The sequence below is a fragment of the Silene latifolia genome, chromosome 3 (genome assembly GCF_048544455.1).
Source record: "Silene latifolia isolate original U9 population chromosome 3, ASM4854445v1, whole genome shotgun sequence".
NCBI lineage: Eukaryota > Viridiplantae > Streptophyta > Magnoliopsida > Caryophyllales > Caryophyllaceae > Silene > Silene latifolia.
In genome coordinates this window covers 4,347,058-4,368,000 of record NC_133528.1, presented here as the reverse complement: position 1 = coordinate 4,368,000, position 20,943 = coordinate 4,347,058, and the positions used below count along the sequence as shown (strand labels likewise).

The window sequence follows — 20,943 nt, the reverse complement described above, 5'->3', positions numbered from 1 at the left end:
CAAAAAATATGGTGACCAGCCTCCCGTCCGGTCCACATTAAAAAAAATAACTTAATTTGTCTTGTAAAGTGGTACCGGTCCGGTCCACACCCGGTAAAAACCGGACCTAAATGGTTCCGGTCCGGTCCGGCCCGGTCCCCGGTCTTGGGTTAGGCGGTTAGCTGGCCCGCGGGTTTATCCGGTCCGGTTTTGGACCGGTGAACACCCCAAAATAGGAAAGTAAACTTGTCGAAACTCTAAAAGGTGAATTTTGTGAAAAGATAAAATACATGTGAATAATTCATGAATACAATGGTTAAATGGTTACAAGTCTTACAACAGACATATTTGGAGCAGATGGCTCCTCACAGACGAAAAATACAATGGTTGATTCAACAAAGAAGATGTTCAATGTCAAATATGGAGTTTTAGTATTTCTTCGGTATCACGGTATGAGTGAATACAGCAGAAGAGCCAAGCTTATTGGGAGTGTCATTTATATTCTTGAAAGTTGACATGGCCAGTTGTTTGGGCATGCTCCACTGCTTCCTGTTCCGATAAACCCGATTTAGAGTGTTCGAGTCAAAAATCGACAAAAAAAAATATATAACTGAAAAATAACGTTGATACTCAAAATACAAGATCCTACCTTCTGCCCTATGACACCGATTTGGCAGACTCCACAACGTAAAGTGAAGTTGGCAGTGTCTGTAAATTTTCGTAATCTGAAATGCAATCAGTTAAACAAATGAAAACGAGTGTCGCTTTCCTTGTAATCTTAAGCATCAGTCCAAATGGGATGGAGGAAGACTGGGAGTATTATACAAGGGTTTCAGATAGTACCTTTGCTGTTCCTTTGCAAATGTTAAAGCAAGACCTTCAATTGGGCCGATGGTTCTGTCACCTCGAACAGCAAATATTGTTTGATCGAATTCTTCTGGAGCACCCTCAAACGGAGACATCTATTACCACAAAAAAGGAGTCACATTTAACTTTTGAAGACATCACGAGAAGAGAAGTACTCCCTCCATCCTGGTCAATTGTTGTCCTTTGGTTTTGGCACAAAGACCAAGGAAAGAGGAAGGGGCCAATTACTAAATGACAAGTGGAACAAATTAAATGTGAATATTCAAATTGCTCGTCAAGTTCATTCTTAAAATAGAAAAGACAACAATTGACTGAGACACCCCAATATGGAAAAGGACAACAAATGACCGGGACAGAGGGAGTATCATGCTAGAAATGACAATGTGTAGTAAATTCAGACCACAAGCGGCCAGATGAGGTACGGAAATCAGAAGATTTTAACTTACAGCCAATGCATCATAGTGAAGTCCATCATAAATAAGCATAGCCCTTTCACTGAAGTTCTTGTCCTAATTTAAAACCATTTAGAGAGTAACAGGTTAGACGACTGAGCTTTCGCAGAAAAAGTCAACTATCTTTTAGCAAGCGTGGGAATATTCTAACCTGACCGTACAAATCACACCGGATTGTTTGGATGTCATAAGCAGCTATTTCCCGACCATAGTAATCTGATAGGATAGAAAGTTCGATGGCACCTGTCCATCAAAATTTACTACGACAGTCAACTTTGAGAACACCTTAATAGCGCCTCTAAAGCTATCATTCAACTGCTATGCAGCAAGTAAAAATTTTACGGCTGTACATAGTAAGGAATAGAGAGGGAAATATTCACGCTTCCTATTAGCCTATGCAACTCAAAATGCATTAAGCCGACACTTTTGGTTCTGTGATGGTATAAAGCAAGATGACTCGCCAAATTAGCTGCGTTTTTGTCATTCCAAACAGAAAAAAAAAAAAAAAAGATTCCTGAATACCCAAAAAGCTCGTATCGCTTTCAAACTCTTTTATCCATATTATCTTGGGTCAACATCAGAGCCTTAATCCCAAAATGATTTGGGGTCGGCTGACATGAATCATCCTTTAGAACCGTCCACGGGTGAACGCACACCTCAAAATGCGAATATAAAAGGGAAAATGAAAAACAAAAGGGAGAGCGAAAATGTAATGCAAAGTCAAGGTAAACTTACAGGTTTTAAAATCGAATTCCGGATTTCTTTTATAAAAACTTAAAATTTAAATCGAGAGAAAAGATTAAAACGATTTTGAAAACCGAAAGAGATATGTATTTGTTCCCCAATTTTCAATTCACTACCTCCTACCTATGTTATGAGCTGGCCTCGTCTCATATCGCCAAACCACTGTAACAGATTTTCTCTTCAATTTTATCTTATCTTATCTTAAATAGAATCAACTCCTACTTTCTCCCTTTGCAAGTCACTAGTCAATTAATCCTTTTTTGTATGACCACACATTCGTTTAATTCTTTATAAAGGAATATAGATGAGAAAGCATTTTCTTAGTGGTCTCCGTGTTGTGTAAGGCTGTAAGCCACAGACATACACATTATGCAGCAAACGGAAGAACTAATCGAAGGGTAAGTGCAGGAGATATAGCAACCTCTATGAGAGTATGAGCCCATACATGTTGAAACTAAGGCAAACAGACCAGCAATGTCGGGAAAAGAACAGTGATCTCCATTAAAACAATTCATAATTTTAGAGAGTCCTTTCACATTAACGATACACATCTTCATATCAACAAGATAAACAGTTCACAAACCTCCCCATTTTTCTGAATCAAGAATCCATGAGCAATATTCTTTATTTGGTTTTCCAAGAAAAGCTTCACAATATTTTTCGGGATCACTAGACACCGTTGCAGCTATAACCTTCAAGTAAGAGAAACCCGGTATTAGGTTATCTTGTTCATTATAGAAGATACAGACAGCAGATGAAAGATATACACGAACCAACATTTATAACCCATAATGATATGAAGTTTACATGCATTTAGAACATGTACAGTATCAGAAATGCTCTCCGTTTAGATTCTGTCAGTAGTAAGTAGTTCTAATGACACCTAATGCGATTATTCCGCAAAGTTTCTATTTTTAGTTCCATGAACTTCTTTCCCCCTTGTTGGACACACTATCTATATAAATCGATAAGCAAACACTACAGATAACAAGACACATTTGTTCAATGTAACAAACTGGCAACTAGCAACCAAAAAGACGAGTAACCTGTCGTAATTCAGGAGCTTTCTTCTTATCATGATCCATGACATATCTGCATAAACAAAAACAGTATGACTAAACCACAAAGTAATACCCCGAATCAGAACTCAGAAGTATTCAACAATACATAGTTCGAGATTTACCCAACAGCATTGAATAGACAGCTATTATCGGAGGGGATAACACGTCTCACAATGATCCCTTCCATATTCAACTTTCAACCTAAAATCCGACATTAACAAGCAAATCATCATGTCATACAGAAGGTACAGAAACTCCAATACACTCAGAATCATCATAAAAATAAGCCCACAAATCATACATCGCGCTGCAAACAAGAATTCAGCACCAAACATGCATACTACTGAAACTAATTGCATAAAGATTATTCTTCTAAATCCTAGTATCTCCTATTAAATTGCGAAATCAAACAGCAAGTTTCAAGCTGACTATTAAAGCTAACAACTCATGGGATAAACAATGTCTGAATTCATCAATCAATCTTCAAATGTCGGCGAGCTTAGCTCATAAAGTCACGAGGGGTGATACTCATGACCAGCAGGGGGAACCTAGCTAGTAGCAAAGGGTAGCACTCGCTACCCCCAAACTTCCATAAAATGATTAAGATTATCCATTTTTGCGGGTACCGCAAATTCTTAAATATGTGACTTTAACCTGAGTAAAAAACAATATAAGGAAAATTCGCTACCTCAAAATTTTATTTCTAAATTCGCCCCTGAATTGACCGGGTTTCGAATCCCGTCATCAATGACTTAAAAAAATCATCAATCAGTAGCTAAATACAGTAGCAACCACCAATTCAAGACAATTTCTAGTACAACCAAACTGAAAGGAATCATCCCAACTAAACAAAATCAATTATGCATGAAAAAAAAATCCCAATTCAATCTGCAAAAATCAGAAACAGCACGAAACAAAACCCAAGTAAGATTTTAACTAGCTATTATCATTAGAAAGGCAAAAGGTGAAAACTATATTAGCAAACAATTAAAAAAAAAAAAAAAGTTGGAATCTAAAAACAAGAACAACAAGCTAAGAGACAATGAATCTACAATTCAGCAGCAAAAAAAAAAAAACCCAGAATTTTATTATATAAATTCATTATGGAAAAAGAAAAAGGTGCTTACAATAAAAATGCTAAAATTGCAGAGAATGAAGGAAAAACCCAGAAAAAAATGGGAGGAGAAGGTTAGAATTTGTAGAGGTGAGAAAGTTTGTGGGATTTTGAAAAAAAGAGGAATATGAAAATAATTGATGGGGATTATTGTAGATTTGTTGTTAATTAATGGTAAAGTTGGTGGAATTGCCTTGAAGAAAAGAAAAGAAAAGAAAAAGATATACTTGTTCATCATGGATTCCATGCCATCTTTTATTATGGCATTATTATAGTCTTATAGTATGAGACGGTTTTTTAAAGCTTGCGTGATGGTAATTAGTAGTTTTGAGTTTGTCAATAAATTATTGTGAACAACAAATAAAATAGATTAACTTGAAGAACAAAATTAGTATTGGCTCTAAGAATAAAAGTCTTCAATTAGAATAAATAATTCTTAAGTTTAGGAGTTGATGAAAATCACTTGACATATTCGTTTAAAGTTTTTTTCCGAGTACATCGATTCTACCATGTATTCTAGTTTTTGAATCTTTTTTTTTACTTATTAAAATGGGTTTAAATGGAATTGAACTGAATTGAGTTAAACTAAAGTGAGAGTTGAGTGAAGCATAACTGAATTGAAATTTACTGAGATGAATAGAGCTGAAATAAGCTAAGCTAAACACTGGACTGAAGTGAGCTGAACTGAATGAGAGCTGAAATTAAGGCGAAAAGAACAAAGCCTAAGTCGGAAATAAAGTACACAGTTCGCTAGGTGAAATCCCCAAACGATGCACGGGTCAAAATGTAGGATTCTATTATCGATTTATACCAAACTTACAAGCAAAGTGACTCCTAACACAATGAAATTCAGATAACTTTGACAATAATTTATTAATTATCGGGAATAGAAATGGCAAGAGTAAAAATTGAGCCAGAACTCTACTTCCTCAAATTTTACATTTCGCATCGAAGATTTATCTTACAAAGTCATCAACGGAAACGAGAGTCTAGAAGGAAGAACAAGTTAAAAGAAAATGGATCAAACGAGAAAGCTGTCAGAAGTTCAACCATGTCCCTCGGCACTGCAGCCTTATTCATCTCTAACAAATGTAAATGAACCGAGAGTGAGGTCTACAGAGCAGCGATGCACTCAATCTCAACCCTGGCGTCCAAAGGCAGCGCTGCGACTTGGTAGGTTGATCGAGCAGGTGGTGCAGTCGGGAAATCTACAATTGACAATGAGTCCATATTACAAATATAAATCATTCTGAGAGGTTTTTATGACTGTTAAGCATTGAATAGTGTAAAGCACGGATAACGTGTAGGATTAAAAAAAAAATTAGGGTATGGTTTACTCACATTTAGCATATACTTCATTCACTGCCTTGAAGTCTTTTAAGTCTGCCAACCTAAGATCAATACAAAGCAAACATCATATATATCTATCACGATTAAAGACTTGATCTCGGGATCGACCGTGATCGCGACCGTTTCAATATATAATTATAAATGCAGCCTAAACCGCTTTGGAATGCGACTGCAGTAGCCTTCAAAACCTTGAACACTCAGTCGTGATTCTGTGTCATGGCCTATAATTTAATAACATGCATGTAGGTGTAAATGTGCTTACATGATTGTGGTTTTTACAACAGATGAATAGCTTGCCCCACTAGCTTTTAGTATTTCACCCATATTCTTCATAACCTGCAAATCGTTCAAAATTTCAGTGCTAGTGTCGGCAGTGACAACAATATACACAACATATATCATGCAAAGAAAAAGGGTTAACTCAATAGATGCGCGCAATTGGCATTAAACTGCAGATGCGCTGTTAAGCTTTAACAAAGAGAAACACGGCAACATACTATCTAAACAGTTTCACAGGCAGCCAATCCTATCTAAGTTATGTCACCACACAGAAGTTGAGCTAAACAACTTCAGATAAAGACAGCAAAGTTCAAGCATCGGAGAGAATGAGAGATGTGAACTATGTAAGCCACTCCTCCCTTTCTTTGATATCTTCCAATTTTCTTTTTTGGTCTAACTGTTTTATATCTTTAAATTCTCTCATATGTAAGCGGCCCACTTATTATGGAGCCTCCCTACTTTTGCACTGCTTATTGTTTTCCTTAAGTCTTGTACCTTAGTTGGAAACGAAAAATATCAATTAAATGAAGCGGTGTTTACCACTAAAATGGTATTTCATTAGGTGATTGTTCAACAAAGGAATTCTAGGCTGGTGCAGGAGGCAACACATGCATTTGTGGAAAACTGAACAAGTCTTGTCGTCTTGTCGAGGAGGAGCTGCGTGCCTAAGAAAATCATCGAGCAGCACCAGTGGGAAAAGGTAGGGAGGAGCAGTGAAAAGTAAACAGCAATGGTGTAGTGTCCAAGAAAATCTAGGTTTACCAAAAAATAGACCCCTTGATTTCTTAAATCCTTTGCACAAAGATATAAGGATTCTTGCACTGCCATCCATAAGTTTGTTAATGACCCTCTTATCACTGGCTCACACTAGAAAGGCAATAACCAAACAAAGAGGCTACTAAGTACATAATTTCATCAGACAGTCTTCATGCATCGCAGAATTTAAAACAATCAGATACCGACAGGTCTGAAGACGGTCTTTTGTATATCAGAAAAAAGGTATGTTTGTTAATTACGGAAAGAAAAAGGTTTAGATAATGATAGACCTTTGAGGCTAATAAGAAAGATTGTAGAATGCTGATAAGTACAAAAGGTTCATAGGCACATTGTTGAAAATTACAGTTACGGGACCTGACATAAATTACTCAATTCAGCTTTTTAGACAGTTAATGTGCACCAATCTAGGCATGTATGCAGACTGTGACATATATGGTGAGATATCTCTTATTTGGAAACACGAGAAGCAAAGATGTGGTTGTTAAATCATCAACTGAAGGTGAACATGGGGCTATTGTGATAAGTCCTTCGAATGATTTGAGGTTATCTCACAAGTCACAAGAAACAGTGTGCTTGCTCTATGATCATCCAGCAACAATACTTCATGAACGCGCAAGACACAGAAGAAGATAGTCGATCTATCGATCAAAGATGCAGAACAAGCTACAAACATAGCATGTTGATACAAAAGATTTAACTATAGCTGAGTTTCAGACTTATGCCAACGGATCCACAGAGAAGTTACATTGCAAATTTTAAGCATCAAAATTCCTTTTAGGATTATAAACCCCCATGAAGGGTTGGAGGACACGTGAGTCATGCCTTGGATTCAAGTTCGTTAAGCTAGCCAGTTAGAGTGAGTGGCAGTGGCTGATCTTGCCACTTAGTATTTTGTTAATTAATTATATGTTGTTGTATATACAGCTAATGCTAGTCACTATAACACCAAAATAAAATCTCATTTCTCTGTCAAAGGGTCATTAAGTTCAAAATAAACTAGCCAACACAATTTGCAAATACTCGTAAAACTTTGCAGGTAACTTTGATAGGCTACACTAGAGTCATCTTCTAGGCACGAATCTACACTTTTAACATCCAGCAAATGGCAAGTCATTCATTCAGAATCAATAGACCATCTCACCTATTTTGCGTGACAGAACGAAAATAAATTAACAATAGAAATGAAAGGCACAGACTATCAAAAAGTATAATGAGTAGTTTGATTGGAAAATAGAACATCCAGAAACATGAAAAATGGCAGAGTTGAACGAAAAATCATATTTACCTGCTCCGTTTGCTCCTCCACAGTTTCTGATACGAATTTGCCAGTCTGTATTAGGCAACATCAGTATGAGAGTGTTATAAAATCATGATGGAAAGTAATTTTCCAACAATAAACAATATTCTGAAACTACCTACCTCTGGCACAAGACCCAGAACACCCGATACAAATAGTAGATTGTTGGCCTTGATAGCCTGAGAATACGGACCCAATGCGGCAGGAGCCTTGTTTGTTTGGACAACCTCCTTCAAGCCTATATATGCAGCAATAATTAAGCTCATATATGATGTGTACATGAATAAGTACGCACACCCCAAATGCGTCAGAACAGTGAATAAATCAAAGTATCAGGGAAATGGAAATATTCTAAAAAGCTAATATAATTTGCTCACATGCAAGTCTGCAAAAGCAGATATACATGCTATACGAACTCAAGCTTCTCATCCAAGCAAAAGACACTCTTTTCAACCTATCTAATGTCATCCTTCAAAACCAAAACTCTCATAGGGACAACAAACTAGAACCATACATACATGAAATTGATTTCAAGCACCAATTTATCAGCTATTGTTGTAGAAGCAGATCTAGTCAAAGAGATTTATACAACCACGAATCTTGCACATATGTTAATCAATACACTTCTACTAGTTAAGTTCAACCATTGCCTTAACTTAGTTGATATTACCTAAACAGGATTTTTATGATGATTAAGAACATTTTACTGAAATGGCGGGCTCAAACTTCAAAGTAGCTGAAATGACTAAATTAGCTGAAGAGTTGAGCTCAACTAAATTGAATGAAGCGGAACTATAGAGACAAGTTGAGTATAGCTGAGCTATAGTGAGAGATGAACTGAACTAGACTGAATGTGAGCTTAAACCAAGGCCTAAGTTGAGGCAAAGATCGAACCTAAGTCCTATAGGCCACACATTTCGAGAATTCCTAACCTAAGTCCTACAAGACCATACATTTCGACAATTCCTAACCGAATCAAACAATTCTCCAACCCTATAATTTTTATCACAATTGCCATTCGTTTCATAACTACCGACTTCCCTATCCAACAATCTCCGTCATTCCGTCAAAAATCGATGCATATGAGACCATTCCGTCAAAAATCGATGCATATGAGACCGTCTCACAAAAGACTTACTTAAGTTTCGCATCAACATTCGCAAAATCAAGCACAGCCATTAAAATCAAACAAAGCACCTCAAATCGTCAATCATTCCATCAACATACAGTGTAAGTAAGCTCAAAACAATCAATCCAACAAAAAACCTAAATCACATAAATTACTCAAATAAACGAAGAAAATACCAGCGTCGGTAGAAAGAGCGCAGCAAGCGAAGGGTAAATTGGCGCGTGAGGAAGAAGATGAACGCCAAATAGATGAACCGGCGAGTGAAACACAACCGACACCGGCGGCGACGGTGGCGCGTGCGCCGCGTTGTGCGCCGATTGCGCGGCCGCAGTTTATCGCCGGCAATTGGAAACTAGTTGCTGCAATCCACGCCATTTTTTTGGGTTATTGCGGCTGCTGTTTTCACTCTTTAGTCCACTCTCTCTTTTTGACTGTGGCTTTGTTGAGTATTTTGTTTAGTGTTTAGTCCATAATCATTAAGACTCTCCCAAATATTTAGGCCCATTTTCATTTCTTAGTTGGGTTCAAAATAGGGTTCGACTCGTACCTGACCCGATACCAAACCATGGACTCGAGATTGACCCGTGACTTGAATTGAGCAGGTTAATATAATTTGATCTGAATGATTATTATTGCACACAAATACACAATCCATTAATCTTAAATAACATGATAATAATAGACCCGAAAATGACTTGAGCTCGAATCGACCCGACTCGGTTTGCCCGAATTCTCTTAAACCTGAAGATGAGCCGGCCCAAACTGATCCGGCCGGTTGACATGTTTTGTTAGGGCTAGCGAAAAGAGTATTAAGTTATGTTTTTCACATCAATTTATCAGCACAATTGCTATTCGTCGTCGACAAATTACTAACTGTCATCGTCATGTTTGTTATTTATGTTATACATGTTCACATTATTCATAATTAATGTGTTTTTCACATGGAGAGAACCGATGATAAAAGGATGAAATTTTTGAAATTTTTTAGTATTAAATAATGTCTTAAATCTGCTTGCCATTATTTGTCATTTCGAACGTGCGTTTTATTTTTTTCATGATTCTGATTAGGTTTTAGGGAGTTTTGTTTACCCTATTTGTTTCGCCCTCCCAGTTATGCATATCATAACTTTTGTGTTATGTATCCGAAATTTACAATTTCCCAATATCAATAAAACATCTCTCATTTTTGCTTTTACATTTTGTTTCCTTCCATCTATTATCCATTAAACATAACATATAGGTAAAATTTTTGAATTTTATTGCCATTTACCTTGCTTAGTTCATATTCTACCTCTATCATTTGCCACTTGAAAAAAAAATCAGTCTTGCTAAATTCAAAATCCAAGGTCGGCCACTTCAACCAACTTTAACTCCAACATAGCTCTTGCTCCATCAAGTACAAATCTCATGACTCATATGTAAATGCTTGTCCCACGAATTAATGAAAAGTTAATCTTGCTGGAGACGGGTCGGAGCAAGTGACGGGTAATGTCACTCACAAAACGGATAGGAGGACAAGGTGGGGGCACCCCATGTGCTTTCCTCTCTCCTCTATTTGGGTCATTTGTGAGAGGAAATGGTATCCGTCACTCCAAAGTGACGGATACGTGTCGTCTTCAATGAGATTTTGTGATTAATGAAAATAACTCCTAATGTCTCTCTTACGTCATATATCCCTGATTAATACCGAAGTATCTATGTTAAATTTAAGATAGGTCAAATATGTCAAAAAAAAAAAAAAAATGGCTAGGGAAGAACGAAATATTCGTCTCATTTATATAAATGAGATACTATTTTACCGTTTTAACTTTAAAATGAATGTATCTATTTTAAGATTATTTTAAGAGAGATCTTACAAAGTCCCAATTATTGGTTTTGAGCAATGAATTTGTGTCAGCAAAAGTCGAGAATAATTCGTGGCTACATTTGAGTGAGTAACGTGGGTCAGACTCTCAGAGTAATGAAGGGAAAGGGATTGATAACCTTTCATTTACTGTTTGGTTGCCACTTAGAAAACATAGGCATTGGAAAATGCCATGATTTTGAAAAACCTGGGTTATTTGGTTACCATAAATTTTGGAAAATGTAGGAATTAGAACTTCTCAGGAACTTCTAATGCCTACATAATATAGGAAGTTGCTTATCTACTCTCCCCTTGGTTATTGAAAGTTCCTGTGGAATTTAATTCTTATATGAGCAACCAAACACTTTTCCGAAATTCACCCGAATTGGATGAGGGAACTTAATTCCCATGAATTGTATTTTCCTAGGAAAATTAAGTTTTTTGATCAACCAAACAACCATAGTATCCCATATCTAAATTTTGTTAAAACGGTATTACCTGTCTTAAATTTTATTACCATAATAAACGGGGATATGGGATATTATTTGCCTTAAGTTTAAGACATGTCAAATATTAATATACTTGTGTATATATATATAAGATAAAAGTAGAGTTTATATCAAGTTTATGATATAAACTCTACTTTTATCTTATATATATACACAAGTAATATGATAGTTGATTCATCTTAAACTTAAGATTAATAATGTCAATTTTATAATAATGTAATTACTTTAATTATACAATGAACGTGTCTTTTGTAGAGCAATTAACACGTTAATGTCCCACCTTAACTTACGTAAAACGACATAAACTAAACTTTTTTCACATTGTTTGCCCTAATATCACATGCTTTCATTAATCAGTTCCTGTGATTAATTATGTGTAGATATTGGTCCGTTGGGTTAATGTTATTGGTTAGGTTTGGTTAAGGTCTCGAGACCGTTGAGTTGCTCTACTTACTACTGTCCTAAAGTTTGTTGTCTTATTGAGTTAGAGAGAGGCCTTAGAGCAAGTCGGCCATAGCAAAGTCTAACTGTACATAACGAAATTGAACTGAATTAAATGAAATTAAGTTGGACTGAATAGAACTGAGTCACATTAACTCGAGTAGAGATGAGATGAGATGAGTCGACCTAAAGTGAGCTTAAAAGTAGAGAACCTAAGTACAATGCAATAACATCTTAGGTCATGTTCTTTTCAACTCATTTTAGTTCATCACCTTTTAGTTTCGTTCAGTTTAACTCAACTTAACTGTATAGATCAACTAAACTCTGTTCAATTCAGATCGTCCCGTTCAACTTAGGTCATGCTCTTTTGTTCTTAATTTCAGTTCAATCAGTTCAGCTTGATTCAGTTCAGTTCAACTCTTCCCTTCACAAATTAACTCTGAGCATCCGCAAAGGTGAGGCTCCCCATATCTTCTCTTTCCTTTTCTTATTCGTCCACCTCATTTTCCACTAACTTTTCCATTTACCCTCCCCATTTCATAATTACATTTATGCAACAATGGGGTTCCCCAATTCACACACAAAAATTTGGGAACCTCCCCAAAAGTAACACAAATTGCCTTACTTTTTTTTTTTGGGGAGCTCCTCTAAAAACAGTGGAACCTCAAATGTTGGGGAGCTTTGTGCAACAATGAGGAGCCCCATATGAGGAGAGAGAGGACATATGGGGAGACACCTCCCCACCTTTGCGGATGCTCTTACTTTAGTTCAGTTCAGTTCCATTAAGTCCAATTTAGTTTAGTCCAACTTAGACGGTTTTAATCCAAAAGAGTGAACCTTACCTCAATCAGTTCAATTTAACTCGATTTCACCGTTGTTTTTTTTTTTTTTTTTTGTTTTTTTTTTTTAATGCCAATGCTATTGAGTTTCCCACCTTTGCTTATCATCCCATCGCAGTCACCCCTTTTGTCTTCCATTAAAATTGAACTCCCCCTCTCATCTTCGCTACTCCTTCTTCTTCTTCTTCTTCTTCTTCATCATTAAACCTTGATCTAATCCTCCACTTTCCTCCACTTCTTGCATCAAAACACCATCTGGGTTTTACACATTCCACACATTTTCCATCAAAATCTCATAAAGTTTCAATCTTTTCACCAAAAACCACACAAATCACTCACCCAAAACCCAAACACCAAAATGGGTATTTGTGGAAGCAAACAAAACCAATCAAAACCATCCAAAAACGGGTCAAACCCACCTACACAACCACCACCACCATCAATTCGTGCTCCAAGCCCATCAAAACCCGAACCGAATTCAATATTAGGCAAACCTTTAGAAGATGTGAAAACATATTACACATTGGGTAAAGAATTGGGTAGAGGTCAATTTGGGGTAACTTATTTATGTACTGATAAAATTACTGGTCAACAATTAGCATGTAAATCAATTTCCAAAAAAAAATTGGTAACAAAAAGTGATAAAGAAGATATGAAAAGGGAAATACAAATAATGCAACATATGAGTGGGCAAAATAATATAGTTGAATTTAAAGGAGCATATGAAGATAAAATGAGTGTTAATTTAGTAATGGAATTATGTGAAGGTGGTGAATTATTTGATAGGATAATTGCAAAAGGACATTATAGTGAAAAAGCTGCTGCAAATGTAATTAGACAGATTGTTAATGTTGTACATGTTTGTCATTATATGGGTGTTATGCATAGAGATTTGAAACCTGAGAATTTTTTGTTGGGGAGTAAGGATGATGATGCTGTTTTGAAGGTTACTGATTTTGGTCTTTCTGTTTTTATTCAAGGAGGTATGATCATGTTTTTTGTGATTTTGATTTGTTTTTGTGTTTGTGTTTTTTGTGTTTGTGTTTTTTGTGTTTTTGATTTGTTTCTTTTCTATTTTTTTTCGCATTTTGAGGTGTGCGTTCACCCATAGACGGTTCTAAAGGATGATTCATGTCAGCCGACCCCAAATCATTTTGGGATTAAGGCTCTGATGTTGTTGTTGTTGATTTGTTATTGTGTTTGTGTTTGTGTTTTTTTGAGTTGTTTGGGGTTTTAGGGTTGTTGGATGGGTTGTGTTTTGTATTGGGGTTATGAAGACGGTCTTATATGTGAGATCGGCCTATTAACCGTGTAATTAAGGAGGAATATGCAAGGATTTGACTGGCATTGGGCTTTCTGTTTTTATTGAAGGAAGTATAATGATGATTATTGTGACTGTGATCTAATCTGTGTTTTGGGTTTGTGAGAATGGTGTGGATTGTGGTTTGTTGGATGGGTTAGTTTTGTTGTGTGTTTATGTAGACAGTCTTATATGTGAGATCGGTCTATTAACCCTGTAATTAAACGAGGAATACATAAGGATTTGGGTTGATCACTTGATTGTATGTTTGAGACAGCCTTTCTGTGTTAATTGAAGGAGGTATAATGATGATTGTTGTGATTTTGATTTGTTTTGTTTTGTGTTTTTGGGAGTTGTCTAGTTTTTGGTTTGTTGGATGGGTTGATTTGATTTTGTGTTTTGAGATCGGTCTATTAACCCTGTAACTAAACGAGAAATGTGTAAGGATTTGGGTTGATTGTAAGTCAGACAGTCTTTCTGTGTTTGAAGGAGGTATAATGATGGTTGTTGTGATTGTGATCTCTTGTGTTTTGTGTGAGTGAGTGACTGAGTGGTACAGTTTGAATGCTCGCTTTGTAATGTTTGCAAAGACGGTCTTACATGTGAGATCTGTTCATTTGACGTATAATTAAAGGAGGAGGAATACGTAAGGATTTGGGTTGATCACACATTTGAGACGGTCTCATACGAGATGGAGGTGATCTTTGTTTGAGTTTGTTTGGTTTCAGAAATAATGATTAGATGAAAATTTTGTGGTTGGTTCTGAAAAAGGTAGATGATTGTTGTGATATCTTCTGTTTTGTGTTTATGCGAGTCGTGCAATCCATGGTTTGTTGGATGGTTGGTTTTGTATTGTGGTCATGGAGACCGTCTTACATGTGAGATGTGTTCGTTTGGCGTATTGTTCAAGGAGGAATAATATGTAAGGATTTGGGTTGATCGCACATCTGAGACTATCTCATACAAGATGCGCATATCTTCTTTTGGGTTGTTTGGGCTGGGAAGTAATGATAATATGCTGATGTAGAACATTTGTGGATCTGCTTCTTTATTTTCATTTTCTACAGTTTGATTGTTTTTTTGTTTTAGATTTTTATAACCATCTTTTACCCTATCGATATGCATTGACTCTAAAATTAGCAAACTTCAATTTTTTGTGGATCAATGGTAAAACAACATATTGAGAATTGTTTGACTCAGACACAAACATTATCTACCTTCAGGAAAAGTTTATCGGGACATAGTAGGTAGCGCTTACTATGTCGCTCCTGAGGTATTACGGCGTAGGTATGGCAAGGAGATTGACGTGTGGAGTGCCGGAGTCATGATGTACATTCTTCTCAGTGGTGTGCCTCCCTTTTGGGCCGGTAATGTTCTCTTCTGCCTCTATGTTGCCGAATAGGTTGTGCAACGGATGATTAAATTCTTCGGCTAATTGCTTTCTCGGATATTGTTGGTTATTTCAGAAAACGAGAAGGGGATATTTGATGCTGTATTGCAAGGGCATATTGATTTTGAAAGTAAACCCTGGCCAACAATCTCAGATAGTGCCAAGGATCTTTTGAGGAAGATGTTGACTGCCGATCCCAAAAAGCGGATCACAGCTGCTGAAGTTCTTGGTATGTGTGCTCTCTCTTTTTATAAGCTATTTATCAATGTGCCAAACCTTGATTATTCCCGCTTCCAAGAAGATAAACTTTATTCTACATTCTTATCGAATTGTTTTTTCTACTGTAAGTCTTAGTGTGTATTCGTCAATGACACGAACATTGATCCTGCCAAAAAGTGTGTATTCGTCACTGACACGATTATTCCAAAGATTATATGGGCATTACTGTATTGTGGTGTAACTGACTACTACCAATCTAACATGAAATAGAGCATCCATGGCTCAGAGAAGGTGAAGCGCCAGACGATCCAATAGACGGTGCTGTACTCACTAGGATGAAGCAATTAAGAGTTATGAACAAGCTCAAGAAGCTAGCACTTAAGGTATGTACAAATATGAAATCCTTATACAAGTGCTGAGAGCTTGAGAGTCGGGCTAAGACGATATCGAGGATGGTAAAGTACTTTAACAAATGAGCTGTTACTTTTGGGAAACAGGTAATTGCTGAAAGTCTTCCAGATGATGAAATCCAAGGGCTGAAACAAATGTTTGAAAACATGGACACTGACGGTAGCGGGACAATAACTTATGAAGAATTGAAAGAGGGGTTGGCTAGACTTGGATCAAAGCTTTCAGAAACTGAAGTGAAGGCACTTATGGACGCTGTACGAGATTTTTCTTTCAATTTTACCTGAATAAAGCAGTCGTCCTCGAATCCTCGAAGCTAGTCTCCAACTAAATTCAAATAATTTGTGTGCTTTCAGGCTGATCAAGATGGAAGTGGTTCAATAGATTATATGGAGTTTGTTACAGCCACAATGCATAGATACAGGCTTGAAAAAGACGATCAGCTTTACAAAGCATTTCAGTACTTTGACAAAGATAATAGTGGGTAAGCCGCTTACTCTCCTTGACATCTATGCCGTCCATTATCCCTTTAAGACTGTTAGGGTCGATTATCTGTATTCAGCATATCCGTTCTAATGAATGGACGCGAATATGATCTCATACAACAATCTTTTACCCTAATGCCTCATGTGATGCCGCCTACAGCGAGCTGGCGAGGTCGGTATACAGCAGTACTCTAAGAGGCTAAATTACGCTATTGATAATGATAATTTGGGTCGAGAGTTGCATTACATGACAGCTGCATGAGAACAATTGTCAACTGGTTCAATTTGGTCGTCGGGAGTTTTTGACATTGAACCTCTATTTTCTGATGTGCTTTACAATCAATTGTTTCAGATTTATCACGACAGATGAGCTGGAAACAGCCATGAGAGAGTACGGGATTGCTGATGAGAATTGCATCAAGGAGATATTGGCAGAAGTGGATACTGACAAGGTAAAGATACGGCTTTACAATAGTCGATCATCTCGATTGTGTAGCCTCTTGGCTGATAAAATGCACAATGCTAAATCTATTTCAACATACTTGCAGGATGGCAAAATAAATTTTGATGAATTTGTAGCTATGATGAGAAGCGGAACCCAGAATCCCGGTGCCAAGCTAATCTAGTGAGCTTGTGTATGTAGTATACCTGCCGATTACTTGCATCTACTTTAGGACGGATCAGATGACATCCTTTACCAGTTGAGTATTTTCCTTGTGAAAGTTTGTGCATATTCCTGATATACATGTCCTGGTATTCCGAGTGATGTTTCCTCTTGCTGTTGCTGTAAGTTTTTGAATGATATTTTTCGAAGATTTTTCTTGTTGTACTCGGTAAAACTTGAAAATCGTCACTGCTACCATACACTCAGTATGTTGCAGAACAAGAAAGAGTTTCTGATTACGATAATCAGCCTTTAAATAAGCAAATACAGGAGTTCTGGTCTTCTGATGAGTTGTTCTTGGTTCCGAGATTATGGATTTCTGTCATTTTGGGCTACGGAGTTTTTTGTTTTCTGCGTAAGACTTGCGCTTCAAATTTTCCTGTCGGGTCATTCGGTTGTTTCAAGTATGCTGTCGATGTTTCAAGTATAGCTTGGAGTTGCTTGGAGTTGCGACTAGACTTGGCAAATGGGTCATTCGGGTCCGGATTGGGTCACTTTCAGGTCAACATGTTCTCAGGTCACTTTCGGGTCGGGTCACTTCGGGTTGGGTCATTGGCGGGTCATGATTTTGCATTAATTCAGTCATTTCGGGTCATGATTTTGCATTAATTCAGTCATTAACTCATTTTGATTCAATGGGGTCATTTCGGGTCACTTCGGGTCGGGTCACTTCGGGTCTATCGGGTCGCTTTCCGGTCATACATTTCAGGTCTCGGGTCAGCCTTATCGGGTTAGGTCATTCGGGTCGGGTCAATTTTGCCAGGTCTAGCTAATATTCCATATCGACTTAAGTTAGTTCAGAGTTCGGTTCTTTTTGGGCAATGCTAGTTTGGATATGAATGTTTCTGGTTGGGCATTTCAGATCCGATTACTAGCTGGACAAAATCGACCTAAACAATGAATTGATCAAGTGAATTCGAGTTTTAGTCGGTCACCTTCGTGTTTTAGTCGATCATAGGTTGGTAAACAGTAGAGTTAAACAACACAACACAACACAACATTCAGATTTCAGATGACCAAATGTACCAAAAACACACCCAATTTTATTATCAACCCAGTTCAGAAACTCGAAACAAAACAAAATAATGCCCATAAGTCGGACATGAAATCAAAACCAGTTCAAACTTAAAAAACTCGAATAATTAAGTAAATGCAGAGCCTAAAAACCATGAATCTTAATCTGTTCTTTCTCAGCGAGACCAGCTTGAACAAGGAAGTCGGCCACCTTCTTACGCTGATCGCCTTGAAGTTGAATGACCTTCCCTAGCTCTTTATCCTGAACCACATTGCCATTACAGCAAAACGTTTTCTTAACGTCCTTGAGTACTTTCTCGTAGCTAAAACTTTCCTTTAGTCCTTGCACCGTTGTCAGACTTTTCTTTCCGTTTCTTTGTCGGATCCAGATATGAACATACTCGATTGCTCCGGCTGCCCCCAACTGGTCCTCTGCGAATGGGTCAAGTACGTTGGGTAGCTGGATGTCGAAATCACTCATGTAACCTGTTTGTTGAGAACTGTAATCACAGCAAAATTTTAATCAGTCTAGAGCGAGTAAAAAAAAAAAAAAAAAAAAAAAAACGGTTGTACGTACAATCGTCTTTTTAAATCGGGAAAAATAATACTCCGTAATAAGAAGAAAGTCGTATACTTCATAAGAAATCAAAACAGAGTCGTTTATAATTTTTCCTTGAATTATAGATCGATGAATGAATAATAAATACTCGATAATAAGAAGAAAGCCATATACTTCATAAGAAATAAAAAACAACTGAATACAAATTTATAAAAAACCGAACAGAATAACTCTTTTTAAAAAAGCAAAAGGGTTTTTCTACGATGTAGAGTGAGTTTTCTTGAATTCTACTCCCTCCAACTTTTATTATATGTCGTTTAAGCCTTTTATAAAAATTTTCTATTATATGACGTTTGGTACTTCCTAATTAATTTGCTGTATCTACCTATTCAATTTTCAATTCCAAAGCAAATTCTTCAGATGCTGTTGTCAATTCCAAAGCAAAGTACTCTTTTTTTGCAGGAGTAGTATCAATATGTAGTTATAAAATACTATTTCCAAGGCATAATGATGAGTAGTGAAGGTTTTCTTAATAAGTGTGAAATTTGGTTAAACGTCATATAATAAAAGTTGGAGGGAGTACGATATACCCTCGGTTTTTTCAAAATCACACAAGATACCGTAAACTCAATAAGTTATCCAACAAATACCCTAAAATATTACAATTTTAAATACTATATTTAGGTGTTTTTAGTTGATTACGCATCCAAAATACATAAATCTATGAATATAAACTTTTATTTACTAATCAAGGTACCAATTTTATGACAATATGTATCCAATAAAAAACTCAAAATTGAATACTTAGGGTATTTTAGGAGCTAATCTAGAAGTTTAAAGTCATATCACTTTCTTAAAAATCAAGGATATGTTAGAATTTGGGAAAAATATAGGGGTACACGATAATCCATGATCAAAAGTATAACTAAAATAACAAATAGCACAATTATAATTATAATTTCAATGAAAACAAAAAATCAAAAGGAACCTAATACAATACTAAAAAGAAAGGGTTCATAGAGACGGATATTATGCGGGCGAAAAAGGAAAAAGGGAAAAAAATACGTACCTTGAAGAGATTAGAGGAAGCTTGTGTTTTATGATCAATTGAGTAACGTTCAAGGTTAAAAGGTCGTGTATATATAGTGAAGATATTGAGGTCGGTTTAAGATTTCCTAATAAGGTCGAGAGACTAATTAATTCCTATATTTAAGTCGGTGTTAACTTATTTCCTAATATTATTATTATTTTTGAATAATATTTCCTAATATTATTATGATTCCACTAGACTCGGATACTTGAAGAATATATTGATTGAAAAACAAAGGAGTCAACCTTTGAAGAGAAAATATGTACACGGGATTATGCATTTTTTTTTCTTTTAAAAACCCCAACGTGGGTTAAACTGCAACGTGGGATTAAAATGGATTAATGCAATTAGGCAATCAGCTAACGCTAGGGTGTTCATTGATCCAGGATCAGACCAGGCCGCAAAGATCTACGGACCGGATAACTTTATATCCCAAAACCGGAGACCGGATCGGTTAGGTGAGACATGGCCGGACTGAACCAAAACCTTTTAGGTCCGGATTTCGACTGGACGGGTCCCACTTTTAAGGGTAATTTAAGGTAATTTTTTGTTTGGACGGGACCGGAGACCGGTTACCATTTTTATGTGAACCCAGAGATCGGACCGGATTAAATTCGGTCCAGACCAGACCGGCCGGTCCAGGTCAGTCCAGTGACTGCTTGGCAAAACGGGTCAACGGGTCGGGCCAATTTGGGTCGGGTCGATTCGGGTCTCTCGTTGATTTCGGGTTAATTCGGGTCGGGACTGGTCTTTTCGGGTTTCAGGTCTGTTTCGGGTTTGTTGTCGAATCTGTTTCGGGTTGTTTAGGGTCGGGTCATTTTCGGGTCAATGAATAATAGAGAATAGCTATTTCAAGTCTTTTCAGTTCAATTAGAGTTATATTTTGTCGGGTCATTTTCGGGTTTGGAGGTTTCGGATCGGGTCATTTACGGGTCGGGCCAATATGGGTCAAGAAAGCTCGGGTCATATTCTGTTCGGGTCGGGTCGGGTCAGGTCAATTCGGGTTTTGGGTTCACATTCGGGTTATACAGTTCAGGTCACTTCGGATCTCAGGTCAGCTTTTTCAGGTCGGGTCAATTGGGTCGAGTTGCTTTTGCCAAGTCTAGTCCAGTCTACTTGATGAACAGCTCTAG

The 20,943-nt window shown here is 37.0% G+C and overlaps 4 protein-coding genes across 4 annotated transcripts; 1 reads left to right on the top strand and 3 right to left on the bottom strand.

The window, feature by feature from the left end:
* Positions 1 to 248: 248 nt before the first annotated feature.
* Positions 249 to 4,612, bottom strand: LOC141646853 (OVARIAN TUMOR DOMAIN-containing deubiquitinating enzyme 2). The gene is made up of 9 exons (XM_074454825.1): positions 4,231 to 4,612; positions 3,226 to 3,304; positions 3,089 to 3,134; positions 2,626 to 2,734; positions 1,450 to 1,541; positions 1,293 to 1,355; positions 823 to 941; positions 629 to 704; positions 249 to 528 (listed from the first exon to the last, which is right to left on the bottom strand). Exons 2-9 carry the CDS (start codon positions 3,288 to 3,290, stop codon positions 472 to 474), a joined length of 627 nt encoding a protein of 208 aa, XP_074310926.1. The 5' UTR covers positions 3,291 to 3,304; positions 4,231 to 4,612; the 3' UTR covers positions 249 to 471.
* Positions 4,613 to 5,065: 453 nt separating this feature from the next.
* Positions 5,066 to 9,534, bottom strand: LOC141646852 (reactive Intermediate Deaminase A, chloroplastic). Its single transcript, XM_074454824.1, has 6 exons — positions 9,226 to 9,534; positions 8,043 to 8,158; positions 7,909 to 7,953; positions 5,830 to 5,903; positions 5,559 to 5,608; positions 5,066 to 5,425 (listed from the first exon to the last, which is right to left on the bottom strand). The coding sequence occupies exons 1-6, from the start codon at positions 9,422 to 9,424 to the stop codon at positions 5,331 to 5,333; spliced, it is 579 nt and encodes a 192-aa protein (XP_074310925.1). The 5' UTR covers positions 9,425 to 9,534; the 3' UTR covers positions 5,066 to 5,330.
* Positions 9,535 to 12,751: 3,217 nt separating this feature from the next.
* Positions 12,752 to 17,431, top strand: LOC141646851 (calcium-dependent protein kinase 19-like). The gene is made up of 8 exons (XM_074454823.1): positions 12,752 to 13,664; positions 15,205 to 15,348; positions 15,448 to 15,600; positions 15,861 to 15,973; positions 16,088 to 16,255; positions 16,355 to 16,482; positions 16,836 to 16,935; positions 17,032 to 17,431. Exons 1-8 carry the CDS (start codon positions 13,040 to 13,042, stop codon positions 17,107 to 17,109), a joined length of 1,509 nt encoding a protein of 502 aa, XP_074310924.1. The 5' UTR covers positions 12,752 to 13,039; the 3' UTR covers positions 17,110 to 17,431.
* Positions 17,432 to 18,170: 739 nt separating this feature from the next.
* Positions 18,171 to 19,936, bottom strand: LOC141646842 (protein translation factor SUI1 homolog). The gene is made up of 2 exons (XM_074454815.1): positions 19,790 to 19,936; positions 18,171 to 18,661 (listed from the first exon to the last, which is right to left on the bottom strand). The coding sequence occupies exon 2, from the start codon at positions 18,640 to 18,642 to the stop codon at positions 18,307 to 18,309; it is 336 nt and encodes a 111-aa protein (XP_074310916.1). The 5' UTR covers positions 18,643 to 18,661; positions 19,790 to 19,936; the 3' UTR covers positions 18,171 to 18,306.
* Between the last annotated feature and the right edge of the window lie 1,007 nt (positions 19,937 to 20,943).